Source organism: Hoplias malabaricus, chromosome 10 (assembly GCF_029633855.1).
Source record: "Hoplias malabaricus isolate fHopMal1 chromosome 10, fHopMal1.hap1, whole genome shotgun sequence".
Taxonomy (NCBI): domain Eukaryota; kingdom Metazoa; phylum Chordata; class Actinopteri; order Characiformes; family Erythrinidae; genus Hoplias; species Hoplias malabaricus.
Genome location: NC_089809.1, coordinates 8,249,965 through 8,272,164, shown reverse-complemented (window position 1 = coordinate 8,272,164; position 22,200 = coordinate 8,249,965). Strand labels below are relative to the sequence as shown.

At 40.6% G+C, this 22,200-nt stretch overlaps 1 protein-coding gene across 2 annotated transcripts; it reads left to right on the top strand.

Moving 5' to 3' along the window:
- The first annotated feature begins 1,859 nt into the window (after positions 1-1,859).
- Positions 1,860-20,946, top strand: trim46a (tripartite motif containing 46a). 2 transcript variants are annotated; one of them, XM_066682997.1, is made up of 12 exons: positions 1,860-2,149; positions 4,028-4,283; positions 6,558-6,708; positions 9,002-9,200; positions 9,475-9,621; positions 10,467-10,562; positions 11,415-11,668; positions 12,238-12,359; positions 14,478-14,816; positions 17,151-17,380; positions 17,465-17,532; positions 17,647-20,946. In XM_066682997.1, exons 1-12 carry the CDS (start codon positions 2,090-2,092, stop codon positions 18,035-18,037), a joined length of 2,313 nt encoding a protein of 770 aa, XP_066539094.1. In that variant the 5' UTR covers positions 1,860-2,089; the 3' UTR covers positions 18,038-20,946. The 2 variants fall into 2 exon arrangements, with proteins under 2 accessions (XP_066539094.1, XP_066539095.1); XM_066682998.1 differs by lacking the exons at positions 17,151-17,380; positions 17,465-17,532; positions 17,647-20,946 and adding an exon at positions 16,125-16,737.
- The last annotated feature ends 1,254 nt before the right edge of the window (positions 20,947-22,200 follow it).

Here is a 22,200-nt window from a genome sequence, read left to right as displayed (position 1 = left end):
CTGTGAGGAGTGTGGTGTGTTCTCTCTGTGTCCGTGTGGGTTTCCTCCAAGGGGCTGTATGTGAGGAGTTGGTGTGTTCTCCCCGTGTCCGTGTGGGTTTCCTCCGGGTGCTCCGGTTTCCTCCCACAGTCCAAAAACACACGTTGGTAGGTGGATTGGCGACTCAAAAGTGTCCGTGTGTGTGTGTTGCCCTCTGAAGGACTGGCGCCCCCTCCAGGGTCTATTCCCGCCTTGCGCCCAATGATTCCAGGTAGGCTCTGGACCCACTGCGACCCTGAATTGGATAAGCAGTTACAGATAATGAATGAATGAATGAACACTCTTGCAGCAAAATCTCTTGCAGGCCATGGAACTGGCCTGTAATGACATAGGGGTGGATGCATGCCAAGCATGGACCCAGCATATTATGAGTTATTTCCCATGCTGTCTGCCCAGGGAGAATGTGGCCTTTGATGTAGATGAAGTCCTGTGGCCTGACCCAGCACATCAACGTACTAGAGTAGATACTGTACTGTATGCACTTCTGTTATAAAGTATTTCTTTGTATATATATATATAATTTTTTTACACACTACATAATTACTTATTTTTGTTAAACAAGAGTATTGTTTTGAAACTGCATTTTCCTTTGTGGACAATAAAGATTATTTCTACAGCTTCATGATCTGATCATTGTGTTTTCCTTCTCCCAGTGTTGTGTGTAATGACTGTTCAGTGCTGTTTTTCATTTTGATTGACTCGAGGCCTGATTTGACAACATTGTTTGGTTTTGAGCACTGCTTGGACTGTTTTGAGGCAATAGTTTGGTTCTGGAGGAAGAGTCAGAGGTTTTGTGAATTTAGTGTGTAAATTGTGTTTTGTGTGTTTAGAGTTTGGAGAAATGGATGCATGGTTTCAGGAAATGTGTCTTGGCAATTGAGAAAAACTAATATCATCTGGGTTAGGGCTAAGGACCCCAATAACGATATCATTGGACCCAAGTGTTTGGCTTTTTTTTAAGTGTTCATTCAAGTTTTTGTTTGTTTGTTTTTGTATGTTACATATATGATGAGTAAAATAAGCTATCAGCGCCAGTGGCTGAGCATTTCTGATTTGAACCTACAGGTTATATGTCAATTTGACAAATGGAGTTGAGTTTTAACCCCTGAGAAAGAGATAGAGATGAGGAGCTGGAAAAATGGACAACTGTTTTCTGTAGTCCTTGATTGATCTTGTACATTATGGAGGATACTGTTATCCCAGTAACTCAGGAACATAAATAAAATAAAACATGGAAGGCCTTGACCATTTGTTTAATGTCCTGCAGTTTTGTCCAGCTATCGCATTATGTGTATTTTTTTGATCTGGCTGAATGCAGTCGTACTTTAAACGTAGTGCTACATCATAGAATTAACTTTATCTGATTCAATAAACTTTTATTCCAGAAGAACCGTTGGACGAACACCTGTCCACAAACTTGTGGACAGTATTTACTGAGAAATGCAAAAATAAATAAATAAATAAATAAACTCTCTCCCTAAACCCTCTGGTGGACACATTGTGTATTGCAATTATTTATATAAACTGAGATTTCCCTTTGATGTGTAACGTCTGCGTATTACATATGATATTCGAAATGTTTTTTTTTTTTTAAAGATTGTTTCATACATTAAACATAGAGCCGTTTCTGAGCTCATGTGAATTCCTCTAAAGTCTGTAAAGTTGTTTTTTTTTTTTCAAAATGTACACAGCTTGTAACCCACCGCTTGTAGTAATACCGTTATAGCTACAGTAACCCACTACGCATGCGCTATTCGTTTCATCAGGCTCCATCACCGTGGAAGACACGAGTCATCTGCTACTGAAGCGTTTTACCAGAACAACCAGCTTCTTAAAACACTCAGAAAAATGAACGGGTTTAAGCTGGAGCTTTATTTTCTTCGATGTATTGGCCAACAGTTTAATTCCAGCTGCTGCTACTGAGGCCAGCCCTCCAGGCTGAGTGATTTTATTCGCCACCGACGAGTCTGTCTTCCACGTTTTGATGAACCTGGACGAAGAATAACCTTTTATTTTCATTCTCAATTGCTTTCCTCTCTCAGTTCCAGCCATGACGGACGCGGAGTTACAAACGTTTACATCCATCATGGATGCACTCGTGCGCATCAGTGTGAGTATTATTCCTATCATCTGGCTCGTGATGATGAAATCATTTTTTTTTCGAATGTCTCTGGGTCACTTCGGATTTATTTCCTAACCCACTTAGGTTCTGAGGAACAGAAATAGCAGCCATTCCAAAACGCCCAATTACTGTTGCTGTTTAGGCCATTGCAGCTATTTGAAAGTTGTTAATTCTCTGTACAGAACTGTGAGAACAGAAGTACGCTGTAAAACCAGAGACTACATCTCATTTATTTCTATTATTTCTAGTCATATTGTCGTGATAATCCACTTTAGGCCATTTGCTGATGCATTGGTTGATTTGCCTGTTAAATGTTATAAAGAAAACAGTCCCCTAGGTTTTATTTGACACCTACTTTCCATGAATTTATGTATATGTAATTAGTCCTCGTCTCTGCTGCTTGCCTGCAGCCCGTGCAGCTGATGGGTTCGTTGGGTTTGTGACATAAGAAAATCTGGCACACTGAATCCACCCGTTAAATAATGTTTTTGGGGTACTGAAGTTTCAAAGTGAAAATGTTCAGCCATGGCAATGTTTGCTTATTTTACTGATGAAGATAAAACATTTCCTGGCATATAAAAAACACACACCAACGATATAAGGATATTATTATCACTTGCTGTTCTAATAAGGCTGTTGCTTCATTGTGACGTCATGTGGTCATGGCTTCCGCTCTTAGGCACAAAAATACCTTCGCATTAGCGTCTGTGGGATACTCCTGTGTATTTTGATCTTAAATTGACGTTTTAAAACGGTGATTTGCGCATAGTATATAAGGAATGACTGTAGTATGTAATACGAAGACACATATTAGATGGTTAAAATGGAAAAAGAACAAGAAAAAACGAAAATATTCTTTAAAATACCGATTAAAAACAAAAGGCCGTTCTCATGCTTGTGTGCTGGAAGCTTGTTGCCATAACGACGCAGCGTGCGCGACGAGAAGCTCGATTGAATGAATCGAACCGACTCTTTTGAAAGAGACGTCCGATTTAACCGACTCACATAATCTATATTTTTTAAAGCATGATATAAGACGTTAATTTTTTTTTTATGTTCACGCTGTGAAAACGTGTACATATAGTGTATAATCAGTGTCCCAGTTTTGGTAGAATATTTAAACACGGACCTTGCCTATATGTTAAAATAATTTGATTTATTTTGAGTCGGTTCTTAGCGTAGTGTGGATGATGAATCATTTTTGGAATTAAGTACATTCTTGTTATGTTGTGGTAGGTTTCATCACTACATTTTTTTTCTGTCGCCTGAGATCTATCTTTCATCCTCAATCACGTTTGTGAATTAACAGGAATAGGAATAAGTGATTAATAAAATAATAAAATAAACTGATCAAAAATAGGGGCAGTGTTTTTTGTCATTTTGAGGAAAAAAATCAAACTCAAATCCAGTTTACAGTAGTGTTGTCCTTGATGTTTGAGAGAAGGCCTTGCTGTCAGAATCCACCACTTTGGACCTGCCTTTGGAACACAGTTGGAAAGCGAAATGCTCGGACATGGTGCTGACTGTTTATTTCATTCATGATATAGTTTAGAAAAATAAACACCACATATTAGCAAGGTTCAAAAAGTGATCTTCACTGGGAGGGGTCTAGGTTAAATGCACAAGATAAATAAGGTATGATGTAATACTGTATTTTTGTAGATAATGGCATTTTTAAAAAAAAAGTACACTACAGATGTTTACTTAAAATTCATATTTTTCTTTTTTTTCAATGTGATTATGTCAGGTCTGTCCTGCATACTTTTTGCTTTTTGTTATTTTAGCCCTGAATTATTCACTAAGTCAACTCTCTGATCTCTCTCTCTCTCTCTCTTTCTCTCTCTCTCTTTCTCTCTCTCTCTCTAGTCTAATATGAAGAGTATGGAGCGTGAGTTGCGCTGTCCGGTGTGTGAGGAGATGGTGAAGCAGCCCATTGTCCTGCCTTGTTTGCACAGTGTTTGTGTGCTATGTGCAGCTGAGGTATTGGTCCAGAGGGGCTATCCTCCTCCTGAACTCCCTCCAGAGCCCAACACACCTACCTCCAGCCCCAACACCCGTTCACCACGGCAGGCACGCAGACCCCCGCCCAAAACTGACCGCCTTGACAGAGTGCTCAGGACAGGTGTGTATGAATTTATCCTTAGCATATACTATGTCCCCAGTTCATCTAGTTTTTCATGTGGCTTAGATCTGGATAGATGCATTTAAAACTGATAGCTCATGTCTACACAAGCAACATTCACCCACTAATCTGCACACAACATCCAAAACTCTGCTTAATACAACCTAAGCCCCACCCCATACAACCAGAACCACAGCCAGCACAAAAAACCACCCACCCATGTATGAAAAAAATAAAAATTGTAAGTGTAAGTGATATCAATCCAAGTATTTGAAGTTGTATGGCTCGACAGATACATTACCTTTGGATGAGCTTTGGCACAATGGGTAGGCACAGTTGTTTCTCTGCAAATAAGGTGAATTCTCTGAGGAATTCCCTTGGACCCATAGTGTAGAATGTCTGGTGTTGAAAACAGCCCAATAATAGTGCCACTGTTTAGACTGCTGTGCCACTCTGGAGCTCCATCAATGCCAATTTTAAGGAGTACAAAATATGTGAGCTGATACTTCACATATATATTTTAGGTTTAGTTTTATTATACTGATTTTATTATTTTTATTTTATTATAAAATACCTGTTCAAACCCTGTTATCCAAATTGATTATGATTGCTGTCACCGGAGACATTGACTAATAACATAAAACAGACTATTTTGATTTTAATTTTAATTTTAGTGCGTTTCCAAGTGTGCAGGTCTTGCTGAACACATCGCCTCATTAATGCAGTTTGAAATCTCCCCCTGGGTGTGATTGGTCCAATCCTTTCTCCCCTACCACATAAACAGTCTATTCACAGACGTGACAAATCCACCACGGTGTTGAGCGCTCCGGAGGCATAACATTAGTGGAATACATGAAAGTACATGTACATAACTATGTAAACAGCTGTTTGATTTCATTAATTTCTTTGGTGTTTGGAAGTATGCTGTTAGCTTAAATGTTTAAATCCCACTTGTAAGGTGCTTGTACAAAAAATATAGTGTCCTAGTTGTTGTAATCCTGAGGTAGTCGGGAACACACCAGATCTGTAGGGTACTCTGTAGTTGTGTACTCTGGGGATGTGTGTTTGATCTAGACACAGTGTGGCCTGCTTGACTACATTCAGTGTCTGGCGTGAAGCCTCCTTTGTTTCTGCCTCTCTGGTTTAAGTTGTTATTTTTAATCATGAGAAGATTGAGGACAGTCAGCTTTGAAATTTGTGCCATAACCAGTGTGCAGCTCCAATGTGAGATTGCTTTAAGGAGTCAAACACACTGTAGTCAGTACAGGCCTACAAGCCCCAGTTACCTTTTGCAGTGAATTGCAGTTTTAAACCCTTTTCTATGCTCTCATTTATAATGAAACGGTCACACAATGTAAAGCGGAGCTGTTGCGTTTGCATTAGGTGAAAAATAGAGATTGAAGGCTTTGTTCCAACAGGGACGAGGTGGAAATACAGATCCATTCAGTATCTGGATGCAGTAGCTACAGAAGGGCGAGTTTAGTGATGTGTTTAAAGCAGCTGTATCAGCCTCGTGTTTTCGCTCAATGGCATCAATGCAATGAGTCAGAACTCCTGACTTTAATGAAGTGTAAAATGACAGAATTACGACTTCATCACTCACTGCTGGTGCACTTTGGTTAGGGTTCTGCTCCAACAAACAGATGCACAGCCTCTTTATTCTGCAGGTGTGTGTGTGTGTGTGGGGCAGCAGCTGGGCTAATTCTGAATGTGTCAGCACACCCAGATCCTCTGGAGTCTGTTCTCTGTTCTTATTTTCCTCTCTCTGATGCTCTCACTTGTCCTCAATTCAACTTCTCAAGCATAAAGTGATGCAAAATAATACGTTTGCATTGCTGATGGTCAGTAAACACGAACACACACAGGAAATTGCACACATTTAATGTGAAATATTATGCTGTTTTTGACATTTTCACTTTCTGCCAGTTTCAGGTGTTGTGTTATAGTCCTTCAGAGTGGTTTGATGTTAAATGCGCTGCTGCAGAGACACTGACAGTACTGGAGATGCACACTGAATTTACTCCTCCACTATGAATAAAGTAATACACATTATAAGAACTATCATAATATAATGCTGCAGGTGTCAGGCAGTGTATCATGACCATTTTATATAGGTTTTAGAGGCCTTAAATGCTTTGAAACCAGAGGTCTGATTGCCAATACTGACTCTGTTGCTTTCTCTTTGATAAAATATTTCACACCAAAATACACTGAATTACTTTATTTATGTCATAACTATATATTTCTGCAGAAAACATAATTTCTTGCTTTCAGTATGTGGGACGTATCCGGGCCGTAGACGGAAGGACAATACCGTTATGACCATGATGTTCCCATGTCCGACATGTCGCTGTGACGTGGAGTTGGGAGAGCGAGGGCTGATGGACTGCCTCAGAAATCTCACGCTGGAGCGGATTGTGGAGAGGTAAACAAAAAAACGCACATTAAAATTGAATGAAAATCCCAAATGTACTCAACCAGTTAAGGTTTGGTTTCTCAGGCTTCTTCCATAGTTTTTCACTGAAGCTATGAGGCTTATGTAACTAAAGCCAACTTAATAGGACTAGGGTTTAATGAAGTTACACACACTATAGAAATCAAGTCTAATCATTGGCCCTGTCATTGGGAGATTGTGAGTTTGATCCTTGGTGATAGCACAGACACCTGAACAAGATTCCAAGAGAACACAACCGTCTGTGCTCTCTCTGGGTGGGTAGGATGGCCCTCCCTCTCCACCAATTCATCATAATGCCCTCCAGCACCAGAGGCTGGAAATTCAGGTCAAGAAGTAAAAGTCCTTCCCAGGTGTCCTTCCCAATTTCTTAATAGGGATTAGATGAATGTTCACAGGGAGAACACACCACACTCCTTACAGACAGTCACCCGGAGGAAACCCACACAGACACAGGGAGAACACACCACACTCCTCACAGACAGTCACCCGGAGGAAACCCACGCAGACACAGGGAGAACACACCACACTCCTTACAGACAGTCACCCGGAGGAAACCCACGCAGACACAGGGAGAACACACCACACTCCTTACAGACAGTCACCCGGAGGAAACCCACGCAGACACAGGGAGAACACACCACACTCCTTACAGACAGTCACCCAGAGGAAACCCACGCAGACACAGGGAGAACACACCACACTCCTCACAGACAGTCACCCGGAGGAAACCCACCCAGACACAGGGAGAACACACCACACTCCTCACAGACAGTCACCCGGAGGAAACCCACGCAGACACAGGGAGAACACACCATACTCCTCACAGACAGTCACCCGGAGAAAACCCACGCAGACACAGGGAGAACACACCACACTCCTCACAGACAGTCACCCAGAGGAAACCCACGCAGACACGGGGAGCAGACATGCTTTACGACAAATCTCAACCAGTGCACTGTATAAATTTGTGTACTGTTTACTACAAGTGCATGGACATTAAACGATGGCATTTCACACATATTCAGTCTGTGCATTAGATGTTTTTTCCAGCTTATCCCTATATTTTACATGTGATTTCAAAGAACAGTATCCATCACATACCTAAGAATGAATGTAATCTATATGCTTACCAATAATCTTACAGGTTGATCAGTTATTTATAGCCCCTGCCCCATTTCATCAGACGGCTTTTTGTTAGTGAGTCCTAGTTCCTCATGCCTGAAGTGCAAAGGAAGGCTACAGTCAAGCTTCAGTAGCATTAAAAAAAGAACTGATTCAGTACGAAAGAAACAAGTGACGACAAAAAAGCTTTGCTTAGCTCTTCTTGGCAACAAACAAAAAGAAAGTGTCCACTTAGCTTCCCACCCTAATTCTTTAAACTGAGGAATGTGCCTGTCTCGTCCTGGCCTGGAAAACACCAACTGCAGAGGAACTAGCACAAACACTGACCCACACTTAATTAAAGACCAGCAAAGAGAGTGGGGGTGGGAGGAAAGGTGGGGGCGAGAGACACTCACAGAGGGACAGAAAGATAGATAGATAGATAGATAGGTAGGTAGAGAGAGAGAGAGAGAGAGAGAGAGAGAGAGAGAGAGAGAGAGAGATGGATGGTGTGTTGGATTGGAGAGGTGGGCTCTTAGCAGTCTGCTGATGTGGTGTTTCAGCATTTGATACACTTAGCACTGATACAGTGCATGGAACAAAATTTAGGATTTTCAGGAGATAGATACAAATACAGGTAAAGTTAACGGAACACTAATAAGATTTGTGTTTTTTGCTCCTGGGGCTTGACCAAGTGTAATTAATTTTTACAGCACTGTTCTAAAATCAGTAGACACAGGAATTGAGGGGGGAGGTGGTGGTTTCCTACCCTCCTCCAAAAGTTACATTTTGTATTTTCTGCAGTACTGAGCCCAGAAAAGCAAAAACAGAGGCTCTGTTAGGTAAAAACATTAAGTAGAGTTCCTTTAATGTGAAGAGATTTTATTCAAAGTCATATTTGAGCATTTCTCTTGGTCTTCTTTCAAAGAAAGACGTTTTCAGGTGGTCGTCTTTTCAAATTATGTTGAAAATTGAAAAACAATCTGTGATGCAGTGATGATTTGTTAAAATTTTAAATAAAACAGTAAATAAATAGTATAAATATTACAGATATCATCACAATGCTCCCATTAATTCCAATGTTTTTAATTATTCTGGATGGTGAATGATAAAAATGATGTGTGTGTGTGTGTGTGTGTGTGTGTGTGTGTGTTTTTAATAGGTATAGACACACGGTCAGCCTGGGAAGCATGGCTGTGATGTGTCAGTTCTGTAAACCTCCTCAAACCCTAGAGGCCACTAAAGGCTGTGCCGACTGCAGGGCTAACTTCTGTAACGAATGTTTCAAGCTCTACCACCCGTGGGGAACACCACGTGCCCAGCATGAACACATCCTGCCCACACATAGCTTCAGACCCAAGGTAACAACACAACAACTTTGGTTTCAATCCAGAATGCTGCCTTTTGCTGACCAGGCATTGGGGACATATGGTTATTTATAAAAGATGTGTGGGATATATAGGGTACAGGGGTGCATCAAAGCATTGTGCTATTGGAATACATTCCATATACGTACAATACAGTCATTGTTATTATTTTTATTATTATTATTATTATTATTATTATTATTATTATTATTATTTTACATTTGTAGCACCAAGATTTTTTTTTGCCTAACTACCACTTCCATTCCAGATCCTGGTGTGTGTTGAGCATGAGCAGGAGAGGCTGCAGTTCTATTGCCGGTCATGTCAGCGTCTGTTGTGTGCCCTCTGTAAACTCCGGAGGGTCCACAGTGGGCACAAGGTCATGCCCATTGCACAGGCCTACCAGACCTTAAAGGTAATTTCCTAAACCTCACCCTTTCACCCTTTAACATCAATCACAGCAGAAAATCCAGCACAAAGTGTTTTAAGCTCATGCAGATATCCAATAACATGTTCTGGTTATTTTTAAAAGGAACATAAGTGAAAACATCTTCTACAGGAAATAGTAGTGAATACTGCAATGTTCTGAATATGTAGTGCACAAAAATGATTAGAAATTATTAGAAATAACAAAACCTTTACACAAAGTGCATTTGCTTTGATTTGTTACACACAGCAAATAAATAGTAATTGTACTTTTAATTTGTATGTTTTATTTTGTCCGTTGAGGTCCACTTCTGGCATGTTCTGTTGTTATTCATTTTTACATGACCATATTTTCTTCATCCCTTACCATTACATAGGCATTTTAGTTCTGCTTTACTCTGCTTTTAAGTTGGATATGTATATACAAGCTGTTTTGATTGGCTGCGTTGTATTGAGCCTCATTTAAAAAGCGGTCTAAGCTGAACAACACCTTATATCTTCAGTGTGAAGGGTACATTTCGATCAAGGACTGGGGAGTGAACAGTACATTTACAAAGTTTATTAGTATTTAATTACAGTTGGTTGAATAAAAACTTTATTGATTTGAATGGTCCATGACAGCCTTGGTTTCCTTGGCTTTTAAAGCTAACCAATTTATCAGGGTACACATTCATACTTTCACGTTCATAGTTGTTTATTTTTATCTAATTCTTCACATAATATACATTCAGACTTTTCATGACGTAAGAATCTGCATGCGCACAGCATCAAATTAACATGAGATGAACTTAGCAGATTTTAGCATGCCTAGTAACCCATGTTTTGATTTCACAGGATAAAATCACCAAGGAGATGAACTATGTTTTGGCCAATCAGGAGATGGTACAGGCACAAATCACCCAAGTAGAGAGTGCCATCGCTCAGACAGAGGTAAATGTATTAGATGTATTAGACCTCTAAGAACTGTATGAGGAGAAGCCAATTCTGTTCATTTTAAAGGACACACTAGGAAGTATTTTAATCATAACATTACAGATTCAGGGCGGCAAGGTGGCACAGCAGGTAGGTGTCGCAGTCAGACAGTTCTGCTCCAGGTGACTATCTGTGAGGAGTGTGGTGTGTTCTTCCTGTGTCTGCGTGGGTTTCCTCCGGGTGACTGTCTGTGTGGAGTGTGATGTGTTCTTTCTGTGTCTGTGTGGGTTTCCTCCGGATGACTGTCTGTGAGGAGTGTGGTGTATTCTCCCTGTGTCTGCGTGGGTTTCTTCCGGGTGACTGTCTGTGAGGAGTGTGGTGTGTTCTCCCTGTGTCTGCGTGGGTTTCCTCCAGGTGCTCTGGTTTCCTCCCATTGTCCAAAAACATGCGTTGTTAGGTGGATTGATGACTCAAAAGTGTCCGTATGTGTGTGTGTCTGTGTTGCCCTGTGAAGGACTAGCGCCCTCTCTAGGGTGTGTTCCTGCCTTGTGCCCAATGATTCCAGGTAGGCTCTGGACCCACCGCGACCCTGAACTGGATAAGCGTTTACAGATAATGAATGAATTTTTCCAAGTGTAAAAAAGCTTTTTGTAATATTTGGGTGCTTTTTCTTTTCTAGTTATATTTTCAGAATTTGCAAAAACTCAGTACATGGAAAACCCACTTCTGTCTTTGCTACTCTGTGCTTGACACTGCAGAAACTGCACTATGTAAATTTGCAAGCTGTAAAAAGGTTAATCAGGCCAACCCCAGAATGAATTCAGTTTCATAGCTGAATGTAAATAATATAAACTGTGTGTATTTGTGTAGGTGAACAGTGCAGTGTCTAAGGAGCAGCTCAATCAATGTGTGAGTGAACTGCGAGGCGTCCTGGCTGAGAGGCAGGGGGGTCTGGCTAAAATTATAGAGGGGGCTCGGGCTCAGAGAACTGAAGCTTTGAACAGTCAGCTCTCAGAGAAACAGAACCTGCTGGAAAATGCTGGACTCCTCACTTACACACAGGAGCTGCTCAAAGAAACCGATCAACCCTGCTTTGTCCAGGCTGCCAGAATAACTCACAACAGGTCAGAGTGCCTCTGTGTGTGTGTATACAATAACTACTCTCTCTAAACAGATTTGTTCAAAACAACATGTCTGCAGTACATTTATGTCATTTCCAGAAGTTCAAGTTATTCATTTTTCAGGAAACAATTCTGTGGAAAATAGATATTAGATAAACCCTCTGCATAATCAGAAAAAGTCCAGGGAAAATAAGTGAAACAAATAGTGAGTTATCTGTGACCCTGAGTTAGTTGTATGAGGCACGTAAAAGAAAAAGGGACCACTACCAACCATGCAAGTCCTAGGAAAGCACCAAAAACAGTGCCCATTTAAATGAATAGCTTTGCTTCTGGTCTGAAAATCCTCAAGTGTTTTTGTCCATGCTTCGATGGTGAGAATACAGTTTAACTCTATGGAACTGAAAGAATATGGAGCTGCTCAATGACATATACACAATAAGGAATATTTTATGAGGGAATATGATCTTCCCTGATATATGTAGTGCTCTAGATTTTCCAAACACTTTGGGAAGTAGTTTTGAGGGCCACAATTGAACTTATACTGTAATGTGACTTTTGTTTTTATTTCCCAGGCTTGTCAAGTCCATAGACAACCTTCAGCATTTCTCCCTCTCTGCCGACCCTTCATTCCGACACTACCACATGGAAGTCTCCAGAGAGCTCAAGCTGCTATGTAGCATGGATTTCATACAAGGTTTTAAAAAATTAACCTACAATTTATAACATATTCACTACAGACTTTATATACAGACATATTTTACCACACCTGTTTCTGAAAAATATCCCTATCTAGATGAATATTGTAATTATTCAGGGTGTGTAGGAGTGGCCAAAGAGCAAGGGGATGAGGTATATGCAGGAGACTTTAATAACTATAAACAAAAGATAACAAGACAGAAACAAGCTAACACTAAACAAGGCTAAGCACTAAACAAGGCTAAATGCTAAATTCAGCTAAACACAAAGCTTATGAACAACAAACACGACTAAGCATTAGACAAGTACTAAACAGAACAAAGGGGTAAAAACAAATAGCAAAGTTAAACATAGAGAAAGACAAAACACAGAGCATTAAACACAGAACAAGGCTAAGGACCATGAACATCAACCAAACATACGTACAATAAACCACAAACGGGAAACACTGACAAGGACTATATAAAGACAACACCAACAAGAAACCCCTGGGCACTAGTTAAGACACATGACACTAGAAACACAAGGGAAGGGTGTCACATGACCAGGGAACAATCAGGAAGCAGACACAAGACAGGGGGAAACAGTCACATGACAAGGAAGCACAAACAAGAAACAGTAAAGAACACAAAACTAACCACATTACAAATATGAAAACGGCAGCATTATCATGCCAGTCCAGTAAGGGGCCTTCAAAACAAACTGCAAAGCATGAGAAAAACATCCCAAACCACTCCATACTCTCTGTAGTGCACTATGCAACTAATGAAATTACTGGATCTAGACCCGAATATGTAGTGCATTATTCATTCATTTACTGTCTGTAACCCTTATCCAGTTCAGGGTCGCGGTGAGTCCAGAGCCTACCTGGAATCATTGGGCGCAAGGCAGGAATACACCCTGGAGGGGGTGCCAGTCCTTCACAGGGCAACACACACACTCACACCTACGGACACTTTAGAGTCGCCAATCCACCTACCAACGTGTGTTTTTGGACTGTGGGAGAAAACCGGAGCACCCGGAGGAAAGCCACACGACACAGGGAGAACACACCAACTCCTCACAGACAGTCACCCGGAGCGGGAATCAAACCCACAACCTCCAGGCCCCTGGAGCTGTGTGACTGCGACACTACCTGCTAGTTAGATGTATGTAATGCACTACCCTTAGTGCATTACATACATCTAAATGATGAATTATATTTATTCACATGTGGGAATCTGAAATCTAGTGCTTTTTGTATGTATATATTGTAGTTATATATTTTAAGTTATACACAATATAGGGAATGAGGAATTTGCATTTCAGCCAGAAACAAGCACGCTTTATGACAACGTTTCACTTAAAAGCTATGTTTTGGCCATAAGGTTGACACCAATGCAACAAAGTTTTCAAAAATCTCCACCTTGGAGAGTGTTTTCAAAAACCTCAATGAGCTAAAAACACAGTTTTCCTGTGAATGGGGCCTTTAAAGGAACGTTCCACGTAAAAGGAACTAGTTAAAGGAACACTAAGATCAGTTAAGGTTTAGTATTTTTGCTCCTGGCCCTCCCTACAGTTGTAGAGTGTAATTCACTTTTACAGCACTGTATCAAGAGCAGTAGGTGGAGTCAGGGTGTGGTTTCCCGCCCTCCTTCAAAAGTTGCATAGTGCAGTTTATAGTTTCTGCGTTGTTGAGCCCAGAGTAGCAAAGACGGAGGCTCTATTTTCCCTATTACAGGTCAGTGAAGCATTACAATGATTTTAAAGCTGTAATTTTAAGGTAAAGATGGAAATATTCAGAGTAGTTTTATGTGACACCCTTCATTCTGCAGAGTCATTATTGTTTACAGTGTTGCCTTAAAATAGTTCTGAAACAAACATTTTGACTTTTTAAAAACAATTTGTGGCTGAACCATACACCATAAAGTTTGCAGACACTTGTTCAACCAACATTTCTACTAAAATGAAGGGAATTAATAGGGAGTTTGACCCTTTTTGTTCACAGTTAACCATCTATGTCCTCAGTGGACACATCTTAACCTCGTTGAATTCACTAATTATAAGTGATATCTAATGCATAGTAAAATCACCTATGACTGCCTGCTCTAAGTGAGCCCGTCTTTCTGTCTTGCAGCACCATTGGCTCCTGTAATCGACACTCAAAAAACTTTGGCCTATGACCAACTGTATTTGTGCTGGCGCCTCCCTCAGGACTCTGCCCCTGCTTGGCATTACTCAGTAGAATATCAGAGGAAAGTAGGTGGGGCTGGGGCACTGTGGGGTGGAGTCAAGTCAGAAGGCACAGGAGGCGGCAACAGCCCATGGCTGCGATTGGAGGAGGTGGGCGGGACCAGTGCTGTGATTGACAGACTGGAGATGGACAGTGTTTATGTGCTGAGGGTGAGAGGCTGTAACAAGGCCGGGTACGGGGAATACAGTGAGGAGGTGTATCTACACACACCACCTGCACCAGGTAATACAAATACACACACACACACATATATGTTTATACACATATACACTCATATCATTTATAAAACTACTACTAGCTAATTACACTCATTATTAAATGACTGTATATATGAACTGTAGTCCATCTATTGTTAAGCCTCTTGTTCTTCAATTCAAGACCCCCACAGAACCGCCACAGAGCAGGTATTCTTTGGGTTATGGATGGTTTTGTTTGGTGGACTATTTCTCTCATGTCTGATCCACTTTTACCAACGCAACACACACTACACAATACCACAACGTGAGTGTCACTGCAACACTGAGAATGATCCACCACCCAAATAATATCTTCTCTACTGTGACTCTGTGGGGGCCCTGGCCATTGAAGAGCAGTGTGAAAGGGGGTAAACAAAGTATGCAGAGCAACACATGGACGACTGTCTGTAATTGTAGAACTACAAACTGAACCTGGACAAACTGAAACCAGGAGGTGGTAGTAAAGTTATGGCTGATCTGTGTTTGTAAAGGACTAGTCAAAAATTAAAGTTTGATCTAGTATTGACTTAAACATCAGTTCAAATATACACACTTAAAAAGGATTGTTCTTCAAGGGTTCTTTAGTAAAGAAAAAGTTCTTTATAGAACCCTGAACACTCAAAGAAACTTTTGCCTGATTAAATTGTTCTTTGCATCAATTAGCATCTTTTAGAGAAGTGTTGTATGTGGCACAGAACCGTTTTTGGTGCCGTATAGAACCCTTTTCTGAAAAGTGCTATATTTAACTGTCTATAGCATATTTGTCATCAATCTAAAGAACCTCTTCATGATGCAAATAAATATTTAATTATGCAAAAGAGTGTTCACAGTTCTATAAAGAACCATTTTCTTTACTGAAGAACCCTTAAAGAACCATGATTTTAAGTGAATACATAAAAAATAAAACTGATCATTAAAAAACAGTTTGTGAATTTTGCTTGCGTTTATTTTTAGTTTTGCCCAGAAGCCATTTTGATGAATAAGGACTGATTATATGCTGTAGGCTTTTGTCTAAATATTTGTTTCTAAGAAAAATAGAAAATTCTGAAACTGATTTTAACGTAATGTGGGTTGTAAAAAAAGCATCCTGTTTCTTAAACTATAGACTGCATATACACTCACTGCCATATTTTTTCATTTTTAAATTCAGTTTTTTTCTATCCATCTCTGCACTTTTTCCCCATATTTCAACTTTTTTTTATCCATCCTCTTTATTCCACCCATCCATTCCACTTTCTTTCCTGCTCCCACACTCCTTTTCTTCCTGCTTTCTGTTTCTCATGTATTAAAACAGAACCAAGCATCCCACTCCTGTTACCTCATGTCAACACACTCGCCCTGCATCTCAGTCCTGCTATTTATGTTCTATCCTCATGCTCCTTCCTCTATTTCTCTCAGTTATTCTCCACCTTTGCTCAGACTTGTATTCCTGTTTGAACCGGAATATGATCGGAATCCTCAAATATGTGAAATAGCTGGGTTTCCATCCGTTTTATGCATATTATGAAGGTGATAGGAAAGGGTAATGCGACCAAAAAAATAAATAAATATAAATATATACGGGTGGTCGTGGTCAGGAGTCCGAGGTGGCTCACTCTCCGGGAGGGTAAGGTAGTTCACACACTCCCTAAGAAAGATGCTAGCTAACATAGACATCTGGTAGCTGATGTAAAAGAATTGGCAGGTAGTGTTCTCCTCCAGGTGTGATGAGCTGTAGTTTGTTAGGAGTGGTTTGAAAAGAACTAGCCATGCACTGGACTTCACACTACAGCATGTAATAAGGGGTGAACCTGGTGGACTAAAAAATAAAAGATATCTAGAGCATTGGTTATTACTGGTCTGATTGTTATCATTTTGCAAACTAACCAATGACACAAGCCATACCAGTATGGCTAATAGCCTATAGAAGCTAGTAGTCGCCAATTAGCATGGCTACAACGCATGCAAACGTATAGAACTTATATAAGTCTAACCAGTATTTTCAGTTGGAATATATTTAGTGTTTAGCATAAAATGGCTCAGATGGAAACCTGCCTAATGTTCCTGCTTTCCTCTCTCCTGCTCTTCTGCTCCTCGACCTTTCCCAAACTTTTTATCCCTGTTTTTCTTCCTTTCTTTTTTGTCCCTCCTTTTATCCTCCCTTTTTATCCTTTTCTACTCCTACTCCCTCTCCTGTACCCTTCCTTTGTGTTTGTTCTCCAACACCCTGATTCCTTCCTCCTTCTCTTTCTGTCACCCTCTTGTTCTCTGTTCCCCCATGCTTTCTCCCTCTTTCTCTCTCTCTGTCTGTTTGTCTGTCTCTCGTTTGTCTCTCTCTCAGTCTTGTCATTTTGTCTGGACTCTCGTTGGGGTTTACACGCGGAGAGGATAGCTCTAGGTAAAGGTCAGACGTATGCCCGCAGCGTGCCTGGATTGACCCTTCTCCAGGCTGCTGACCGTGCCCTCACTTCCTGCCACCTGACCTCTGACCTCCTGGTAGCAGACGTGTCCGTCACTCAGGGCCGACACTACTGGGCGTGCTCAGTGGAGCCTGGCTCCTACCTGGTGAAGGTGAGTGGGTGGCGGTTTGGACTGTAGAAGCTTTACGATTTAGAGAGATGTTGATGTGATACTGACCTGTGTGTGTTTGAGCAGGTTGGTGTTGGTCTAGAGACTAAATTACAGGAGTGGTTTCACTTACCACAAGACATGGCCAGTCCACGGTAAGGCTTCTAAGAATAACTCGACAAATACCCGAAGGTAAAAAGTAAGCTGTTTTTTAAGGGACATAAATTTAAAATGTACACTTTGCTGCCTTCTTTCTTTTTCCCCTGTAGGTATGACCCAGACAGTGGCCATGACAGCGGAGCTGAGGATGCTCAAGACTGTCCTCCTTCATTCTGTTTCCTGACCATGGGCATGGGCAAAATTCTGCTGCCCAAATCCAGTGTTTCAAATGCCCCATCTGCCCCACTGACTGCCCCCCTGCCACCCCGCCTCGGGGTGTGCCTAGACTGTGACAAGGGACGGGTCACTTTCTATGACGCACACTCGCTGCGGGTGTTGTGGGAGAGAACTGTGGATTGCTCTGCCCCTGTTTGCCCTGCGTTCTGTTTTATTGGGGGAGGGGCTCTGCAGCTGCAGGAGCTTATAGCCAATCGCAGTACAGAGCAAGCCCCGCCCAGAAGAGTAACCATCCAATCGACTGTTACCAATTTCAGTAACTGAAAAACAATGAGATGGAATCTTCAGGATGTTTAATTACCTTTAAAGCACTTTTAAATGAGTCTTTATTTATTTTTTATTTGCAATTAGTATCTTTTATGCTTGTATTTTTTAATTTATGCCACAAAGGTTTTATTATAAAGTTTGCATTATATTTGCATTAATACTGGAACAGTGCATAGAAACTCCAGCATGACTATTATGTATGTCAATTATTAGAAGGCTAAATAATGAGAAATTGTTTGATTTCAGATGCATAACAATAACAGCGTACGTCAGGTTTGGTGCATGAACGTCAGGATTCAGCTTTAGGTATATACATAATATAAACAAACGGAAACAATTCATTTGAATAATTATAGGAATGAAGGATTTCTCATTATTTATGACACTTTTGACACTGAGCCTGTTATGTACCTAAAAGATATGTGAATAATTTGTAAATACGTTGAAATTATTTCTGATTAATGTGCTTTTTTTATAGGACTGTTTGATTGCCTTGAACATGTTTGGATCTCTACTTGGCTCCAATAGTTTTATATCCCTGTCGTAGTCCCAAGAGTCCTGTCGGTGTGTGTTTTTAACAGAAAGTCTCCCTGAGGTTAAACTGATTGTAAGTACAGGACATTGGATCATGTCTTGAGATGTTAGCATTATTGTCGCTGTCATAACAAAACTGGATCTTTGGAATGGTAACTTTAGGCGAGGTGAAAAATGCTTTGCATTTTCCAAAAAAGAATTTTTTATAAAACTCTGATGATATTTCCTCCCCATTTGCTAGCTTTCCTGTCTGTTTCCATGTTTGAAACAGATCTAATGTGTTTATAAACCCCAGTGTCAGTGAATGGTTAAAAACAAATCGTCTGGGTCTGTTATGCTAGGCTTTCTCTCTCTGCTCCTGGCAGAAAAGCTGCATTTTGGAGGCATTTGGACAATGAAGAGATTGCCAAACGTTGAAAAGCATGAACTGAGATGAGGATATTGCTCTATTCTTGCTCTGTAAGTGGGTAATATTGACTTAGATGGAACTGACTTGAAATTCAGGAGACTGCTAACTGAATGAAAGTAATCACAGACCTTAAGTACTACAAAAAACTAAAGAACTCAAGCACCAAATTAGATTCTGTGGTAATTCATACAGTGAATAAACACATACAGACAAAGTTAAACTTCTGAACATAAACAAACAAATGTGAATATGGATGCATTTCAGTTTAGCCTTCACCCTCTGAGTTTGGTAGCGTCGCCTGATGGCAGAACTATCGCTATCTAGTGAGTAGATCTGAACCTAAAAAAATTGATTTAAAGTGTTTTTTTGTTATGACAGCGACGATATGTTAATGTGTTGTGTGTGGAATTTCAGTAACATCCTTTGCATAGGTTATTACTCTTTTGAGATGCATTAATAATATCAGAGCCATGTTGGTGTCAGTCCGTTTGCAAAACCCACTTATATTTATTCTGCTTCATATGTAGTGTTGCAGGGCCAGGTGTGATCTTAAAACAAAAGTTTGTTTGGAGCCACTCTTTGAAATTAATGCAAACTAATGTATAATTTCCATGAATGGTATGCTCTGCAGCAGCTGCACTTAAAGTCACCACACCTAGTGCCAAATGTCCACCAGAGGTCTTTAAAGGAGCTGTAGAACACAAGAAGTTGAACTGGTTCAGAAATTTCACTCATTTTGTCAGCCTTAAGCCTTTATTTCTCCCCGTATTTAGCCGAACATTTCTCATGGATGTCTCCAAATGTCCTTGTTGTGAGATCACATAAGGCCCCCTCAAGACTGCAAGGGTTTCAGGCTGAGCCTAAACTGGCCAAAAAGGTCTTCACTGTGATCTTCATTGGGGCTGTGACAATATGAAAATGAAGTTTGGTAATGTATCTTTATGTCAGTGTATCGTTTTCCTGCCTGTTTCAGGTGACAGTACACAGTGACTGTTGTTGACTGTTGTTTTTAAAGAATCATGACGTATTTAGCTAAACCAAAGTTGCTTCTAATAACTTTCTGTGAGGAAATACCCTGATTGTTTAATCGTGTACATTGATGTTTATTTAAAATGGTTATTTATATTGTCACATCCCTAATATTCACATGTATTTGATCAGACATAAATACCTGCTTAAGACCTGGAGTCTGTTCCAATTCTTTTACAAAGCCATCATACAATATTCAGTTCTGAGTTGATTCATTTCAGTTAGGAATTATTTTTAAAAATAGGCGTGAGCACACGTGTGATAGGAGGAACCATTTATTTATTAATGGAATGTAGACAATAAAGACAAATACACAGAGTTATATTCATGGATTTATTTAATAAATCGAAATACAATGGTGTATAATCCTTATCTTCAGATGGATTTACAAATACATTTGTACAGAAATATCTGGAATTAATGTCATGTAGGCAATGAGGTGACGGAACACGTAGTGTCACTGTCACACAGCTCCATAATCTTGAGGTTGGGGGTTCAAGCCCAAACTCGTGTGAGAAATTTGATGTGTTCTCCCAGTGTCTGCATGGCTTTCCTCCATGGTTCCCTCACACAGTCCAGAAAATACATTGGCAGGTGAATTGACTATTCATGTGCCCATAGGTGTAAGTGTGTGTCATGTAACACACCATCCTGGGTGTGTTCTGCCTTGCGCCCTGTGATTCAGGGTAGGATAAGTCATCACAGACATGAAAGGTGGGAACACACCCTGAAGGGGGTGCCAGTCCTTCACAGGGGGACATACATTCACACCTTCACTCACACCTATGGACACTTTTTGTGATGCCAATCGTGTGTGGGGAAACCGGAGCACCTGGAGGAAACCCATACAGACACAGGGAGAACACACCACACTCCTCACAGACAGTCACCCGGAGGAAACCCACGCAGACACAGGGAGAACACACCACACTCCTCACAGACAGTCACCCGGAGGAAACCCACGCAGACACAGGGAGAACACACCACACTCCTCACAGACAGTCACCCGGAGGAAACCCACGCAGACACAGGGAGAACACACCACACTCCTCACAGATAGTCACCTGGAGGAAACCCACGCAGACACAGGGAGAACACACCACACTCCTCACAGATAGTCACCTGGAGGAAACCCACGCAGACACAGGGAGAACACACCACACTCCTCACAGACAGTCACCCGGAGAAGGATTTGAACTAACAACCTCCAAGTCCCTGAAGCAGTGTGACTGCGACACTACCTGCTACGCCATATATATATGACAACAATAGAACTAGTACTTTAAATATGGAATTACTTTATACTATTAATTACGAGAGACTAAGTTTGGTACCTAAGCAGTTAACCTCATATTTGTTTAAAAATCAAGGCTCCTGGTTGGCTCCCTAAATTCCATTCTATATTTACACCTTACAAATATATTAAAATGATCCCACTGTCTATTTTACTCACCATATAGGTGCTCATTTTTGTCTAGATATAGATTGTATGTATGTATGCACAATACCGTGGAGTTTGTGATTCACAACTAATAATACATTACTTCCTGACCTCACGAAGTTTTTATGGCTAAATGCAATAAAACCCTTAAAGCAATGTTCCAATATCTAGTGTAATGCCTTCCATTAAGAATAAGTAGCTGTTACACCAACTGGATGAAGTGGTTACAGGTGAATGAACGACAGTGGATGGTGGATGATTCATTCTCGGTCACGTAAATCAATTTATTCCAAAAGTATCATATGTTGCTCCATCTCTCAGAGGACATAACTGGAGTTTGTACCCGTCCGGCAGATTCTTGACAATGGACACGGTGAACTTAAGCTTTGGCAATGATTTTCAATGAATATTACAGGCCTACAATCTGTGTGTGTAATTGAATACATGTGTTGGTTAATTTCACTAATCTCGAGGGGTGTTTACAATCTTTTGGGCGGGTTCGTAGTAAATGTGTCTGTCTCACAGCAACAATAGCGTGTTGTAGCCTGTGGATGGCGGTGTTGTCTGCATATTTGCTTCCGGCTGCTGCAAATTCTCCAGAATATCGGTGGCTTCTCTACTTTCTGTCACCTTATGAGTCAACAGTAGAAGTTATTTAAACTCTTTAATATAACGAGTGAAAATACATAAAAAACAATTCTTCCATGGCCTCATAACCGGCATCATGTAAACACTTCTGTTCTAATA